This window comes from Topomyia yanbarensis, chromosome 2 (genome assembly GCF_030247195.1).
Source record: "Topomyia yanbarensis strain Yona2022 chromosome 2, ASM3024719v1, whole genome shotgun sequence".
NCBI lineage: Eukaryota > Metazoa > Arthropoda > Insecta > Diptera > Culicidae > Topomyia > Topomyia yanbarensis.
The window spans coordinates 175,748,710-175,767,559 of record NC_080671.1 but is presented as its reverse complement, the minus strand read 5'-3'; the positions used below and the strand labels follow the sequence as shown (position 1 = coordinate 175,767,559).

The window sequence follows — 18,850 nt, the reverse complement described above, 5'->3', positions numbered from 1 at the left end:
TTTGAGCCGCCACAATGACACCAACGTACCACCAAATTTATGACTTCAAATCCTTATTTTTCCGTTAGAGTTTATTTTGATTGAAAGCAATCTTTATCATAAATCAATTTGATTATTAAACTTCCGGGAAGGCAGGTACAACCTATTTGTTTCATTTTACCAATTAAACAGTGCTTGCTTAAAGTTTGTTTGGGGTACAAATGTACCCCACAAAACCGTTTGCGTTAGTGTTTTGTCATGTGTACATAATTCCAAAAAATTATTATATATTTTTTAAAAGCAAAAATCGATACATAGTAAGCGAAAAACTTGTGCAAAATAAGTTCCAACTCTGCCGAATAATAGTATCTATTATTTGGTATAACAAAGACTATAGCGAAGTAACTAGAAAATGCGTTTGGATCGGCATTGTAATTTGATTTTGCGAATGAAAGAATCAAAACACATTCGTGAATATGATTTGTATATAGTATGCAAGACGCATCATTCGATTCGCTATCTTCTGCAGCCCAGGCTCTGGAACATACTTACTTTATATACACGTACAATGCACCGGCTCTACCTATTCGTTTGACGCCTTCCTGTTTCATCTCTGTTACGGCATATTGCTGTATTTTTAACGTTTGTATTGGCGTTTGGTTTTCAAAAAAGCATCGGACTAAATATACTTTAAGACCCGTTTTTGAAAAAAATTGTTCAAAAGGAAATTTGATAAGCTTTACAACGTCGTATAAATGGTCAAAATCGATTTGAAACTACCGGAGTTATAGCAATATGAAGAAAAAAGGGAATTTTGACGTATTTTAAAGACTTGTTCTATACAAAATGAAATATTATATAATTAAATAGTCAAAACAAGAATATTTTTAAACAGGTTACTTTACGAATGATTTTAGAATAAAACTATCTAAGTTAATTATAACTTTAATAAAAATTAGGTATACTAGAGCGATTTTAGTTCTGGGGTACGAATGTACCCCACAAAACCGTTTCCGTAGAGAAAAAGTTGCCGCGGCCTATCAGTTTTATAGTACCCGTCGAAATTAATATTCCATTATAGAAAGTTGAACCGATGTTTTCCGATAAATTCCTGTTGACTTGGTTTATTACTAATTATCATGAAAAATAAATCGCAAAGAGATTTTAGATGTGAAACACGTATTGTTGATGCTCTTTCATGAATGTTCGTTTATCAAATTTAATAATTCAGGCAGTTTGCGAATCTGAAGAGACGGAATTTTATGCAAGAATGAAAAATACAATATTTGAGCACCAGAAAATACGACGAATTCTAGCGATTCAGAGGTGCTAACATTTGATACGGTTATATGCGTCATCCATTCGTATTACGAAGTATAATTCACTACTACAAAAAAGACAGCGTTTTGTGTATAGACGCAAACAGTGTCATGAAATGGATGGGTTGTTTTGTTCAAAACCCGAACCCGACCCGACCCCGATAATTTGTAATTTGAAAAACCCGAACCCGACCCGAGCCCGAAAGTCCAAAATTTCAAAATCCCGGACCCGACCCGAACCCAAGAATTTCAAATTTGAAAACCCGGAACCCGACCCGAACCCGAGAAGCTTAAATTTACAGAACCCGAACCCGACCCGAAACCCGTCGGGTTCGGGTCGGGTCCGGGTTTCGGGTCCAAAAACCCGAACCCGACCTTCTCTACTGTCTTGGACTATCTTTTCCATGCACTAAGAGTATTGTAAATATTCGAGGAGAATTGCATTGCGCACTGGAATGTAAAAATTGAGCAGCTTGTAGCACTGCGAAAGAAGCTCATATCTTGATCAAAACAGGATTTTCAAAATATTTTGGAACTAATAAACGATAGAAAAAAGTTGTTCGAGAAAGGGTTAACAAAAGTCGTTTTAAATATATAAATATACAATGGTTTGGATGAGTATGTGATAGAGGGCAATGCTTAGCACCATTTTGAAATACAAGATGGCGACTTTGTATAAAAGAATTACGGCTCCTTTAAGCGCATGCATCATGCCGTGTTAAATGAACAATTAGAAAAAAAAATACTAATAGCAATCAAAAGCATATCAAGAATTTAGACAATTTGTGAAAACGAGGGGCTCCCATGGACCGGGATTCAATCGATACAAAAATTGGATTATTATATGAAGGACTGGCGTACCAAAGGGACTAACCCACATTTTTTTCCGAAATTGACATTTTTACATTTTTTAATAGTTCTAAGTAATCCACGTGGACTGTCATTTGACAATTGACAAAATTTATTTTAGATTTTTTGCTATAAGCAATCAAAGTTGACCATAGGGGTAACCCCAGTACTAGTTGGCGCCCAAAATGGTCTAACCCCACATGGTGTCTTATGGAAAATTTTCTCGTTTGTTTTCTGAACTTCTAAGAAAAAGTAGTATATCGATTCGCCATCAGTAAATGTTAAGTTGTAGCTCACATATCGGTGAACTCGATATAGGGCTGTTTTTAGTTAGATTGCATTATACGTTGACGTTTCGGCCCAGACAGTCGTTCCTAAAGGTGAGTACAGTTCACATGCTTGCTATGTATGACTATTTTCTATTTAATAAATATTTCTTGTACGAATGTATATTGTTGAGCGCAATTTTTCGAAAATTCCAGTGCAAGTGTCATGTCTCTACATTGAACATGCGGGATCATGAGAAAAATGGTACATTGCGGTCGAAAAATTAAAAAAACGTAAAATCAATTATTATCTTTTGTTATAGAGTTATGGTCTCTTCGGAAAAGTTGTTGTAAGGCATCTTTATTTAGTTGGAGCATACTAGTTCGAAATTCAGTCGTCAGGGCGGTACTGTTATCAATTTTTTAATAAATCTAGATAGAAATGTAATGTCTTCGAGAAGGTTGTAGATCCTATCATTTTAAATAGATCTTCTGAAGATGCAAACTTCGTAGGTCCTGTATTTTTCAAGATAGAGCATGTTTTGATTAAAAATTTTACTTACAGATTATGTTTTCTAAAATGCGCCATATTTCAAAATTCGTAGGACCTACAAGGTTAGTATCTTCAGAAGATATATTTATTAGCCTGACATACAACTTTGTCGAAGACACCAGCTTTCTATCTGGTTCCATTAAAAAGTTGATAACACCGCCGCCATAGCGATTGAATTCCGAACTAATATGAAATGATCAAATAATGCATAAATAGATGCAATAACTTTGCCAAAGACACCATAACTCTAAAATGAAATATAAGAAAAGGACATGTGAATTGTGGATTACCCCCTTTTGGTCGCTAGGTACCCCCGGGGTTACCCCCTCGATCTATGGAAATGCTTGTGAATTGAAAGGTAGTTCATGTAATGACCTTACTTTTTCTAGACAACATGGGTCAATGAATTACTAATAAAATCGTGTTATTTTATGTAAAATGTGGGTTAGCCCCTTTTGGACGCCAGCCATTCATATGATGGCTCTAGATGACCAATTCTCCCAAAAATGATTCAAATCCGTCAAAGTCAAGTTCAAGATTTCCTTGTTTTGGCCACTACTCGGAATTCCCCGTATAATTAGATTTGAATGGGACATGGTCATTATTTGAATCTCTCCTTCCTTTCCTGCGAAGAAAATAAATGCCAACTTTGCCAGAGATTCGCTTCGCACATCAAGGGAAAACCCCATGGTACTCTATTCGCGAATGGTATCTTGTGTCCCCCCCAGCCATTTTATCTTCGGCACGATGCTCTGCTCCATGACCTAGTACATCAATTATTGACGAAGATGCTTCAAAACCGTCGGATGTCTCAGGGCATTTAAGCTGAAGAAAAACAATGTAGGCTTTCAAAGTTTTAGTGATGTTGTTGAATGTTTCTGATGGATGATCAAAGACATCCCATTCAACATTATCCTTATTATAAAATCTCTTTGTACATGTGCGTATGTAAGCTAAAAGTACGATTCCGAATTAAAACAATATGTAAAGGAGGCGCCTCCAAGGGAATGTTAATTAATTAAGGAAGAACCGAGAAACTTTTCAATCTGAATTCCGACAATTTCTCCGGTCTCACCATATGAGTGTGTTCTGACATACCCTGACATGAAGAGTCGCTCCGGTGGATTGGATAATGGGTCTCAAAACGAACCAATATTTAATTTACGAGCACTAATGAAAGTAATCAAATCGGCAATAAAATCGTCGCAAATAAACAGTGCATTTCACGCCCGCGAAACTGATAGCGTTGCCATCCATGCCATGGTGAAAGCGACCCCTGAAATTGCTGTTATCTCAGTCCCGCCCGATGAGTGATGTCTCTCCGGTTTGAGTGTGTTTGTAATCAGCACGGTCATCACACAGTCGGCGGAGGCTCTATGATGGTTCGTATTGGATGTCCTCCGAATCTGGAATGGTGATGGCTCTCGCTGTGCCATGATTCGCAACGATCGGTATAACTACACGAACTTTTAACGTACTTTAATGTGATTGTCTAATGAGTGTGATAAAATTTAATTCCCATCGCGTGTTGATGCACCAGACTGGAGCACTCGAGCGGAAATTGGTGAAAAAAAATGAATTAAAGTTGGAATTAAATCGGGTTGCGATTGATTCAGGTTGATACGAAGTTTGCACGTTTTTAACGTCATTTGATAAAATTAAAGATTTTCACTTCATTAATATTACATGTTGTGGCCGTTATTTTTCTTGTCAAATGGCAAAATTCCAAAAAGCACTTTCTGTGCCGGGTGTGACAATTACACTGGAATTAATGCATAGTTTTTATCTGACAAAACTGACACTTCTTCTATCATCGCATATGAGTTCTGCTGGTGCATATCATCCTGAAAGTGGGATGAATAAATTTATATACATACCCCACGCCTCGGCACCATGATATACTGACTGTTCACAGGCAATCGTGCTTCGACAGCGGACACCCTTCGGATAAGTATAAGGCTGATGAAGATCTTGCTCAAGAATTGTAATGCGCCGATGGATCTGCCGTAACAAAATGCCTCAACAAGCGAAAATAAGTCATAACATTCAACTCTACAGCCGCTCTTCTACCCTGCCGGTTCTCGCGTGTTGAAAGTGTGGGCCATTCTTGGAGGATCACCCGTAGGCGATTCGCGTTTAATGGATAAAATCATCGTAAAACGGGCAGTCGGCGTGTAATGCCAACACTTCAGCTACGGATCAAGCAATTGGGCGGACACTTGAGCAAATCGACGGCAGTGTGGGGCTCTTACTCACCAATAGACTTACCTGTCTGGCTCTGGTATCCATTGTGAGGCACCTTGCGTTAGGAAAAACGATTCATCTCGGTCATAAAACCGAACGCAAGCTAGCGAAACCTTAACTTCCTTCATAAACACGTCGTAATCCGATGCAATTTACGTCATTTTCTGCATATCTTCTTTTTAGTCTCAATGGGTGGACAGGATGTCTCGGAATTTGTGTGGCGTTCTGGGTAAGTTGTAAAATATCAGCTTTGCAGGCGGAGACCGAGTCCTAATGGATTCATGTGCAGATTAAAAAAATGTCTAGATTAGACATCACATAGCTTTTTATACGGTTTCGGACCTCGTAAAGATTCTTTTCTCTCTGGTATCCGGTGCTTACTTTTTCACGTGGTTTGCCTTCTTATTGCACATTTTGACTGCATCGAGCTTTAAGTAAGATGGATCGGGCGGTGCTTGATTGATTGCTTCAAGGTCGTAAAGTGTCTGCGGCCGTAATGGGTGATGACTTGTTGATTTACTGCAGCCTGCCGGCAGTGATGGTGATTGATGAAAATATTGTTGATCTAAAATGATGCATATCAACGTTGAATGTTGTATACTGAACCAATTGTCCTTGCTTATCAGGCCATTCTATTTGTAGTAGGCGATCAAATCCAAATACATAACGCGCCAAATAGAACCTTTCATTCGTCAATAAATGCTGTACTACGTGTTGTCAGAGGCAACTCAGCATTGAGTGAAGATCGGGCCAATATGGATATTTTCTCATCGCAATCGATAACTTTCGATGCTTGATGAATGAATCAAATAGCATTCGTTGCAATTTTTTTGGGCATGAAAAGGAGGATGTTTTGGCATCAATAGTACTATCCGTGGCTCTAGTACCATAAAGGCCCGTATCTATAGGTTTCAAATGCCCTTCTTATGCATTAAAGTGCCAAAACTGTCTCAATCACTTCGATTGAATTCGAAAAATATTATGAATCTCGTGCCTCACTTCTGAATGGATAAGAATCGAACATAGTGAAGCATACTCAGATCGAAAAATGATCACGCGGAATGAATGAATGGAGGGAATGCAAACAAGCGAACTTGGTTACGCATTTCATCAATGCTGATTTGTTTGCACCTTGAAAATAGGTTACCATGGAAGGTTTTCGTCTGTATACATATTCGTGCATCGAAACCATGGATTACTATCAGTTTTGATTTGGTGATGAGTGTTAATTTTGATGAAAATTGGCTTCACTGCCTGCCGGTTGGCCGACTGGCAACGATTTTTTGGCACATGAGTTCATAGAGTTCAAGTAATAAATGGCTAATGACGATTAATGTGGTTTGGGGTTAAAACGTTCGGAATGTTCTTCTTTTGTTTGTGTGATGAAGAATTAAGTGGTTAGGCACGCGAAAGAATCCTTAAACCTTACCAACAGGTGTCCCCTGTTGTGTGGTTATCTACCTCCGCTGTTGTCAGCCTGTAGCTTCCGAACAATATTCGTGATGTATCTTTTTGCCTTTCTCCTTTAAAGAAAGGCTATGCAATCACTCTAAAAGTCCACTTTTAGATTGAGGTCTGGAGGACCTAGATTCATATAATATTCGATTCAGTTCGCCAAATCGGAAAATGTTCATGTATGTATGTGTTTTTTTATAGTAAGGTTTAAAAAGCTTCATAAGCTTAATCTGTAATGTATTGGCACCCGCTCACGACTCACATTCGTGCCTAACCACTAAAAACGCTCCTCACTCTTCACGCTTTTCTTCTCTACGGAACTACGTCAAGGTATTATTTCGCGGGGGGGGGGGGGGGGTTCGTTGTGTTTTCGGCGCATCTCTTTCTTCTGCTTTATCTCGGAGCCTCACTTTGTTCATTAAATGGCTCGACCTTTGAGATTTGATTTAACTCTCGATTCTTCTCTTACTTCTTGTCTCCATCTATTACATCGCTGTTTAGATCTCGTCCCCGTGAGCCGTTTAGGTACTGATTCTTTGAGACGTTTAGCTCCTGTTTTCGTGAGTCATTCAGCTCCCGGCCTTATCACGATCTACTTGGATAGTCCCCGACGGTGAACTCACCCTACTCCGATCGATAGTTCCCCGACGGAGAAATTTCTCCCGATACCGATACCTGCTTCTTTGATCCATTTACCTCCCAGTTTTATCGAGATCAACTCGGATATTATCCTACTTCGACTGGGAGTGTATGTATGTATAATATACATAATATAATATGATAATATAATATACATTGTATATGTGTGTGTATGTTTGTGTCATCTAAACTTATACAAGTTTCTCAGAGATGGCTGAACCGATTTACTTAGTTTCAAATGGAAGATATAACGCTCCTCTAAGTTGCTATTTTATTTTTAAATTGATCCGACTACCGCATCCGGAGTTACGGGTTGAAGAGTGCGGTCACACATCAAATTCCCATATGAACTGGTACTACCATGATGGCCAAATGATGCAATACATACTAGAATGTATGCAACATTACTTGGATTTGTGGGTCCAAATGGCCAATCGAAGTAGCTTTGACCACACTGGCCGCCTATGACGGTTCTTGATGCCCCCGGGGAACTTGCCAAGTTTCTAAGTCAATGCCTCACCTATTTCTCAGCGAATTCTTAACCGATTTTAAAAAAACTTGATTTCAAATGGAAGATGTGATACTCCCATTACCTTGCTTTCATTCGGTTCTGACTGACCTTCCAGAGTTACAGGTTAGTTAGTAAGGCCACACTGAAATTTTCCATATAAACCCTTGCAATCGTAATACCTCAGAGACTACAAATCTATTTAATAAATTTCATCCAATTATTTTGAATTGAATATATATCCTCTACCGGCAATTCCGGAAGCCCAGGCTTCTGAGCATATTCCACAATAAAATTCACATCGGTTCTTCGGAGATGACTGCTAATGCTTACTAAGTATAATAAAAATGTATCAGACAGTTCCACAATTATATTGAACAAAAATAGCTAATGAATCAGAGAGTAGATAAATGAGAAAGGCACAATCGCATTACTAGATGGATTGAAACACGTTTTTTATGTTTATTTTTTTGTTTGATTATATTGTTTAGTATGCAATGCATTTCTAATTCAATATATTGGGCGTACAGTAGAGTGATTCGCGGTTGTATGGGAAATCTTTAAAATGATAAAAACTAGTGGGCGCAGCGCTTTTTGATCTCCTTTTGTGGTTCAAAATGCCTGTGCAGAATTTGGTTTGCGTATTGCGTTCAAAGTTTGTATGAGTTTTAATATGGGAAATCAATTATTTTGCTCTTTCACTCAATATGACGCACCAACTTTACAAAACTATAGTCCAAACCTTGGTTAACGACTTTGTCGAAGACGGCAACTAGCTACGAGTTTTTAAAAAATAGTTATAACAATTTTAAAATTTATGCTTCAAACCAATTGTAGAAATTCATTATTTCTTCCAACACTGCCAGTGAACCACCGACAATGGCATTCTAAACTTAAATAAATAAGAGTACTTCATCGCAGAGATTTGGTACTTTTGAATGAAATATTCAGAATGAATTGCTAAATAACATAGACGTAGTCAGAGAATGAAAATAAGAGAGGGGCACCTTTTTCTAGATTTTTTAGTATAGTATAAAGAGAATATATTCAGCGCATGTTTAGACCGTCGAATTAAGGAGAGAGAGAGGGTTTTTAGGCGCTTGAATACAACTATTTAATGACTCAGCTACTGTCTCATTTGAACCGATACAACGATACTTAATATTTTGGCAAAGATCGCAAACAAAGCTTGCATATTTTAAAACCTATTTTTATCTAAGACAATGAGCTTTGAATATATATTGGAACAACAGATTAAATAATGGTTAAACATATTTATTTATTACTAGAAAATTATAATTCATATTACTTTTTAAAGGAAAAAATCTTGGCATTTGAATGGAGATATTTACATTTCTCGAAAAATTCGGAAAAGTAGGGTATTTGGGCATGTTGTCCTCATAATGCCCTATTTATAATATTTTTTTTACTCCGTGATGCAAATCATACAGTTTTTTCAACTGTAAAATAATCTCAGAAATCGAACGGAACGTTTGCTACCTTTGTCCGATTAGGATTGCCATTCATATTAAATTTTAAAATTTTCTCGAGCATATATCTATTATACTTGAATCAATTTTAATAAAATGTACCTTGTTGAACGTGGAAAATCCTAAGGAACAAATTTAAAAAATAGATTCGTTACTGATAAAATTCAGAAACATCAGATTTTTTGACATGTAATCTCGATTCCACATTTTGATCATTAAATTGTACATAGGGTGATGAGCCCATTTTTGCCATGTTTCTATTATCACCTTACCCATTTGAAGCTGTTGGTTAGAGCAGTCTCTGCCATCTTTGTTCAACGCATTGAGTCAAATGGTAGCGCAACAATAGGGGCACTCGATTCGAGTTTTCGTTGCGCTCAAACACGAGAATATCACTGTTTTCAGCACATTTGTGGTATTATATTGGTTCTCAACAACGAAGCAAAGGTGTTGATGTCAATTTTAACGCATTCCATTGATTATAGGCCGAGAAATTAATGAACCCACCCTGCACCCTGCTTAGTATGGTGAAAATAGGCACTTTACCCTATCAATTATTTAAATTGTACATATCAATCATTTAACAATAAATTATTATTTAATTTACTACTTCTAGTTTAAAATAGGGATCGCATGCGAAAAGTTTCGTTTGTGAAAAAATACGGGAAGTTGTGGAATTAGGACATTTATTGAAAAAAATGTGGTTTGCTGAGTTAATGTAAAAAAATGATGTTTCTGAATTTTATCGCACAGAGAACCAAAATTCGATGCGAAAACCTTAGTTGATTTTCTGAACTCAATTAATTATTATTTAGATTTTAGGGCAACTAAGCAAATTCTGAATTTTCTAATTTTGATTAGTTGCTATCGATCCTCCTGAGTCCTGAATAGAGCTAAAAAGCTAGTTGCAATTTTTGTTTTTTCTGTTGATTTGGCGAGAGAAAAGTTGCTGTCACTTTTAGCGGAGACACTTTCTCCACCCTCTCAACCAACTGCTGAATTTAGTAATATTTTCTGTTGGTTTCAACCAATATATTATCTAAATCCAAAACTTTTCTTTTAAAATCAGCTATTTTTTAGTCAAATTTCTAATATAAATATCCTATTTTAGGGAGGTTGTTTTGTTGAATCTAGTTTTTTCTTCAGTTGATTTCAACAAATGTAACTTTTGAATGTAAGCCATTCAGCTATCAAATTTAAAATCTTTCGTACTTGAATTCAGAATGTAAATATTTTACATTTAAGAGATTTGGTTGAATGTAACGTTTTTCTCTATTGATTTAAAAAAGTATAATTCCTGCAAATTCGCTGTTGGTAATTTATGATATTTGATGCAAATATTTTCCAAAGTTTTTGCTCTTTGATGAGCTCCCCTCTATAATATTAGTTATCAATTTTATCTTTACAAGAAGTTTATATTCTAGAGAGATGTTAGAAACTGTATTTGTATGAATACAAGTAGGGGAACCCGGGGCTATTAAGACCGTGGGGGTAATTCAGACCCCCTCGATTTCTCAGAAAGTCTTAAGATTTGCTGACTGTCTCACATATTCGTGGAAGCGCAATTGTGGAACAATAATTTTGACAGATGAATATCATTCTGCAAATTTTTAAGAAAGCAGATACAACGTGTTTTATTTTTTCGCCATCCTACAAACAAAAATCATTATAATGGTACAACTGTGATTAAAGTAACAAAAAAAAGTGAAAAAAATAACAGGTAAGTGTCTTGGATAGCTTGAGGCTCCTATTTTATGGAATGATTTTTGTTTGGATGAAAACACAGATATTATCAAGATGCTCATCTCTTTTGTGCGAAATGATCGTACAGCGCTATTCGGACACCCTGTTCCATCAACCACCGTTCAGCGGCTTGCACACGATTGGACACACCACAGCAAAGAAAAAAATACGGCGCCAATCGACAGTTGTGACAATTTTTTAACACAACATACGGAGTTTCTCCAATTTCTCCAATAAAGATTACATAAGTAAACATAATTCTATTGCAAAAAAAATATATTGACCGTCTGAATTGCCCCGCAGGGAGGTCTATATTACCCCTACATTGTAAAAGGATGGAAAAACGTAGAATTTTGCAAATCGTCGCCAAGCGTTGTTATGGAGTGGTGCAATTGAATTTTCATGGCTCAAAGATGTCTCTGAGTTTTCAAACCAACAATAACTAATCTCTAATCGAACTACGGTTTATCTAAAGGTACCTAGGGCACAGTGAGGCAGGATGCCACATTCGTTTTAAGAACTTTCTAGGGCTCTGGGTATGTATCATGCAAGTTTGGTCTTTTCGACAGAGTATGTATGATAAACAGAGCATCACTTTGAGAGCATTGGTTCCGATTTAGAAAAGCAAAATCCTAAATAAACTATTTCTTTTGATAGAGGAATCCCAACGAAAAAAAAAATCTCATGCAAAAGTGTTCTTAAGTATCACATGGTAAATATCATCGCTAATGTCATGAACGATGATCCCCTTGAAAGAACCCAATCCGTTCGAACTGTATGCCCGTCTGAACCAACTGGGCTTTCCGCTTGAACAAACCACACCGATTTGAGTAAGCGACTTGACATTTACAAGAACCAGTATGATTAGTTCATGCGAAACAATGAAAAAACACCCAAATAATAGTTATCTCTCTGGTGCAAGCCCTGCCCTCATTTCCTGAACAAACTCCACACTCAAGATCCAAAAACTCAGCAACTAGAAGGAACCACGCGTAATCCGCACTCAAGTGCATCAATTAATTTTCCAATTCTACCAAATTGTGAACAATTTCATAATCAATTATACAAAAAATACCTATGTTTAGTGGTATAAAGTTTCGTCACACTGATTAATTAGTTTTTCCTGTATTACATGTAGATTTTCAAATCAATAAAACCTTCTTAGAAATTACTAAAATTTTCATGTATAAACTGTTAATCGGCCAGAAGATGAGCAATAACAAGTGATCGGTAAATGGACGTCCATGTGATCGGTGAATGGATATTCATTATTTGTATTGATCGGCGAATGGTCCTCTAGAGTACTTGAGCGTTTCTGCTAATGTTTCACTTTCCACGAATTCATTTGTAAATTTGTATATTTTTCCTTAGTAGTGGTTTAAATACTCTAGTTGAAAACGGACATCTATTAGATTCAAATCAAAATCGAAATCACGAAATCATCTCCATTCAAATACTATAGTTATTTCCTTTAAAAAGAGATATGAATTGTAATTTTCTGAATGCTACTTCAAAAATTATACCATTTAATGTAGTTTTCCTCCATATTTGCCCATTGTACCAATTTTAGAATCATCATTAGTTCGGTGTAGCGCATTCATTCAGTTATATTCGCTTCAAATTTAATTTCATTTTCAAAATGTATTTTGTTTCTGTGCTGACTCTGAGTAGGATTGTCGAACAAAAACGCATCAGATAAGGACTACGCATTTAAAAGATGTCACATTCTACCTTCTTATATAACAAATAAATGTTTTTATTAATGAATTAATTTCTTTTAAATTGAAGGCATTCAATTCTGTGTAAAACTTCAATAAGCTTGGAAGTGAATGAATGAAGGAGGCGTTGAAACTGAATGCTGGCATCGGTAAATGCACACAGAAATATGCAACTTTTACAAAAAATATTCCGTTCCAAATGTTGTAATTAAACATTCCTCTAAGGCACTCAATAGCAGATTTGCTTGAAATTTAAAAAAAAATCGTGGCTCACTCTATCTTTTCAAGAGTCGATTCTTTTGATTGATTCACGATTCACTCGCCTTTCTCTATGTGGAACCACTGTTTTCAGTCGGTAATTACGATTACGAATGAAACGCTGAACGTGCATTATTTTTTGATTAAACTCACCGCTTGTGCTTAAAACTCTGATATCAGTAAAAAAAAATTAGCGTAAAAAAACTTTTATTTTGCGAATTTTTTAGAACTTTGAATAATTTATCATTTCAATCACAGTCTGTAATTTTTCTATGCTAAAATATCGACAAACGACTCGGTGACGAAGCTTTTTGTAGAACGTCTCGACAAAAACACGATTTGCGGTATTAACTGTCATTCAAAAACAACTTAACCGATTTCTTTCCAACTTTGGATACATATTCTATGTAAAAAAATACCTAACCCCTACCTTGGTCTTTCGAGATAATTTTTCAATTAAAGGGGTTCGGTTTCGACAGCATGAAGTACAAAGTTACTTCACGCTCGTCCGGACATGCCGCAGACTCAGGTGATTCGCATTTCTAATGCCAAAAGATCCTGACTCCTGCGATAACAGACAAAGGGTTAAGTTGCCGGGAAACTATAAGCTTGCTCGTATGACCCTATTCCACGCTTTGCTAAACTTTTTTCCTTCAATTCCTTGCTTTCCCTTGAGTACTATGGCTCTTAATATTGAAAAATATACTTCATCCCTTGCTAATTAAATGCCGTTACAACAGTTAAAAAAATGACTCAATAGGTCATTAACAATAAATGAGAAAAAAGAAAAGAAACATTTTGAATACGATTGCATGATGGAGAACTTATAGGTAAAAAAGTTTTTCCAACAATAACTTTATACATATTTTGACATACAAAACGATAATTTTATTACAGAATATAATTCTAAGTATCATTCTAAATCAAAATACATTTAACACAAATCTTCCAAAAATGCGATAGTTTTCGAGATATTTGGCGTTTTGCTCAAACAAAAACAATTAATTCGTAATGTTTCAAAGATTTTCTTCCATTTAATTCCACTATGTTTTTATAGTTAGATGCACTTGCACTTCACTATTTAACAGATACCGGTATTTCGATTACTACTTGTAATCTTCTTCAGTGTTTGTATCAGTCTATAGGAAATTACGGGATTGTAAAGTCGTTTTATCTTATTATGGTTTTTTTAAAAGTTATTCGCGTTACCCCATCATAAAATGTCAACAATCTATTGTTTATCGCTTTAAAGACGTAAAAGAAACTTTTTCAGTGTATTTGGATTATGGAGAAGCTTTCAATAAGAATGTTTTCTTATCAACAACGTTTGACATATTTTTATAATTCATACTATTTGCAGTCAAAAATGCAATTTTATTTTCGAATATGATTTTAAACGTCATTTTAAATCAAAATGCTCACAACAAAAATTTTCTGAAATGTAGTAGTTATCAAATTATTTTAAATTTTACTTTAACAACACAATTATTTTGTTTTAATATGACATTTTCATAAGGTATTCGCGTTTCTCCATCAACAATAACACGTTTTTCAAAAGGCCTATAACATTTCCTGTAACTTTTCCATTGACATCAAGGCGATATTGTAAACCATTTGAAGCTATATGAACACAATCAAAATGTTATTCAATAGAAGGGTATGATGATTAAACTATATTGTTGAATCATTTGCTGTATAAAATAGAGTAACCGAACAAAATTTTTTAAAATGATGCACGTAGACGCCCTTTTTAAAATTGCACTTTAGTCAAAATAATCTTATTGGTTGTGGAAAATATTTAGTCTTCCATGCCGGTGAAACCTGTAAAGCATCATCGGAATTTAAGATGTTCGGTCATGATTTTGGAGATTTTCGGACGGATCTACGTGGAATTCCTCATTAGTTAAAAACAGTTCATTGGGAGAGCAGAGTTTTTCGATAAGGGACCATCCATAAATGTCGTAACATTTTTTTTAGCGATTTTTAACACCCCCCTCCCCCGTAGCATTTCGTCACAAACTTCTAAATACCCTGCCCCCTGGTAATTACGTAGCTTGACGGTAACTCTATCCCCCTCCCCCCCACCGTTGTCCCCGCAAAATTTTCAAAAACAAGTAAAAAGCGATGATTGTTATTTCCCTTTAAAAAAGCTACGTAGCATGATAAGAACCCCTACCCCCCCTGTCGTCACACATCATCACAAAATACAAAACTCCCCCCATAATGCTACGTCATTTATGGATGGTCCCTAATGTAACGCAACTTTCGATGATATAAGGCAAGCTTCTTTCAAAATTATGTAACGTAACAGTCCATGGTTAGACGCTCTTAACTCATAAATAACAAAGCATCCGACATTTTTTATATTTGTAGAAAATCTCACCAAATGAGCATACTATCAGGTGGATGTATGAAAAATAACAGAAATATCTATTATCGGGGAAATTCATGTCGAAACATCCATCTGAATGTAACGTAACAGTCCGCGATTTGGTCCATATGCAATAGAATAAGATCGAAAAAAGTTATTCACATAACAAAGGTGGTTCATTTCTAAAGATATCACTGTTGATGAATCCCTATATAAAAATAGGTGATAGAAGATGCGGACAAAGATAAGCTGATCACCGCACTTATTTACTTAATTAATTAATCTGAGATTCAAAATAATATACTATGATGAAAAGAAATTTACAAAATCCTAACATTGCTCAAATGTCCATAAAAATTTAGATTAACCCTAGAACATTGCACTGGGGTACAAATGTACCCCACGCCTTCTTTAAAGACGTATGAAGACGAGAATTCGGCAGTTACCGACCTAGGACCCTAACTATAATTCAATTTAGAGCCAGTTTGCTTATAGCCTTCGTGAAAGCAGGCGTCAAAGTTAGCGTTGGGTACATTTGTACCCCAGTGTACGATTGCTGTTAGCGTTTCGTGCTGTCAGTGGAAATGTGACTCGTGACAATACCAGTTTAAATACTGGTTGTTTTACGACGTAAGTAACAATTAGTTTAGTATTGTATAATCGTTTTTAATCATTTATTCAATTAATTTAATTTAATTTTGAAGTAGAAAAAAAAATCGTTCCCTTTTTTGCTGATTTTTATTGTTTATTTTTTTATAGTTTTTCAAAACAATGGCTCGCAAGTATAATTTATGCACAGTAACTGCTGTAATAGTAACGTTGTGTGTTACCAATGTATTACTGGCAAGAAATATTTTTTTCATTTCAATTTCCATCCCATTTCGTGGTATTTTTTAAAACCCGATTTTTAAACACGTGGTACTTTCCAAAACCCGATTTTTCTCCAAATAATTGCACTTTTTCAAAAATATCGAAATTCCAATTTATACAGTTTCTAGACCATACTTTCAACTATTAGAATCATTTTATTTTTTTTCAAATCGCTTGAAAATTCGCAAAGTTATAGTAATTTTTGTGAAAAAAGCCAAAACCGCAATTTATTCACTTTTTTTTATTCAAACCAATTTATGTATCATATATTCCGTACTTTCACTTACACAGCTGTTTTTACAATTAAAAATCGAAGAAAATGATGTATTATACATTTCTTTTGTTTGCATTTTTATTTGCGAAAATTGCGATCAAACGCGTGGGGTACATTGGTACCTCAGTGCATCGTTCTATGGTGGAAAACACAAGTGCAACGCTCTAGGGTTAAAATGGCTTTGTTGGCTACACGTAGTTTGTAATACAGTGAAGACCCGTTTTTTTCAGCCGCTTGGTGAGCTTTAGGCTGATAAAACGGGGACATTGACAAAATCGGGACATATATTTTTCTTTCTTTTTAAGAAACCGAAGCTCTTAAAATCCTTTTCTTTAGTCCCTAGATATAACCTCATAACCTTTTCTGATTATTTTGTTTAAATTTCCCTTAAGGGGGTCTGACAGCGCAAATTTTTTTTTGCATGTTTCGGATATCTAAGGTAAGAAAAATATGCTGAAGAAAGGATTTACTCGAATTCAACTTGATGATTAATAACTATCAATTTTCATATGAGGCTAACAAAATCGGGTCAAAAACTGATAAAATCGGGGGTAGATAAAATCGGGGGTAGATAAAATCGGGGGTAGATAAAATCGGGGGCTGATAAAATCGGGTCATCACTGTAGTCGTTAACTGCTTACGCTTTTTCATATTATTTTTAAAGATATAATAAGAGCAACATCCTAACGTATAAATACCAATTTAGACGCAATTAATGAAATAGTGTCACATCCTAATAGAATAAAAGCTAAATATAGATTTTCTCGAGAAAACAAGCAGTTTTAAAAAAGGAACTGTGACAAACCCTGCAGGAATTGGAAAAAATCTCTTTAACACATAACAATAGACCAACTTAAAGCTGCCATTTCCGAGGCTTTTACTGAACGAACATTCAAGCCGGCAAACACATTGTGTACCATGGAGCCATTCGAGATTTTCCATTTCAATTTTCCCTTAACAGGGAAGGATGGATACGGCGCAGAGCCCCTTTATGTACCGCCGTGGCAGTGCATTATGTACTGTACGCAACGAGGATAGGTGCTGACAAGTGGAACTGAGGAGCCAGAGCGAGTCGTCGTGTTCGTATGGTGCCATTGTTTCGTAGTGGCCCTTGATGGGACACTTTTAGAAGGGAAAAATATTCTGCCATAAAGAGCACAAATTGAAAATCAATAACTCTTCGCAGGGGACTCGAGTTGCGTTTGTGGTGGCCTAGTATCACGGCAGGCAGAGATCTGCGTGGGACGAAGAATGTTGACAGGGAATTTATGCTCTGACACGTTCGAGTCAGTCTAATCGTGCTCCACCGCCCCCCCCCCCCCTCATATGATACCAGTCTGAAGCGGTGATTCGGTGTCTGCGTTAAGCGATACCGTGACTAAAGCCTCGCTAGATCCCAGGTCGGCTTTTTGGAAAGAATTTTTATTTGATCTAACTTTTATGTTGAGTTATTAACGTCTGTTCTTTTGTTTCTTTTCCACAGACACCGGAGGAGAAAAGTCCTCTCTACCCGGTCGAGCTATCCACCGAGCTAATACTAGCCTGCACCGTAGCTCTATCACCGACCAATTCTCTCAAGCAGACACACCCAAAGGTTGTGGAACGCCTTCCGGATCTCATAAGGTAAGTGGTGTGAGCGAGTGCGATCTATTTCTCACTCGGATAGGACTTTCCTCTCCAACTCATCTCTCACACACTAGCGAAGTGTGTCTTACAGTGCAACAGTTTCTCGATTCCGTAGTTCGTATGTTTGTGTGAATGTTCTTAATCCCCTACACAGCACACTCTCGCATTTGAACGACCTGGCATATGCGAACTGTAGAGCATAGAACATTGTTGCGCCGCAGTGGTAGTGATACTGATGCTCACGAATTTTACCATGAAGAAAATTTGCTTTCGTGCTAAGGCCAACTCTTGGGTTGCTTTAAATGCAGTTTTGTTCCACGATCAAACGCACACATATGATTATATGTATTGAGCACAGAAGTTGTAATGAAGTTTAGCGAACGGTGTTGTGTTTCATAGGGATGGAGTGTGGGTGTGGGCTGACGTGCTGCGGTCGCTCTCATGTGGTTTCGGACTGGTCTACCTTATATGTAAACTAGAGATCACGGTGAATTCAATCCGGTCGGAGCACGTTTTGCGAAGGAGTCGTTGCAGGTCGTAACATTTTCGCAACCCATTCTTCTCTTTAGCACGGTTTTACTGCCAGTACGTACATAACTTGCTGTGTCTACGCTCGAACCGCCGTGAGTTCAAGGCTAAAGCTTTTAGGCTAAGCTGTCTCGGAGCTACGGTTTTCGTTGTCCACCAC

General features: G+C 36.5%; 1 protein-coding gene across 2 annotated transcripts in view; it reads left to right on the top strand.

Moving 5' to 3' along the window:
• Nucleotides 1–18,850, top strand: part of LOC131682199 (calponin homology domain-containing protein DDB_G0272472) — a 160,299-nt gene that overhangs the window by 17,734 nt on the left and 123,715 nt on the right. For both annotated transcript variants that reach the window (XM_058963518.1, XM_058963517.1), the window contains exon 8: nt 18,020–18,159. In XM_058963518.1, the coding sequence (XP_058819501.1) occupies nt 18,020–18,159 (140 nt within the window). The remainder of the gene's footprint in view (nt 1–18,019; nt 18,160–18,850) is intronic.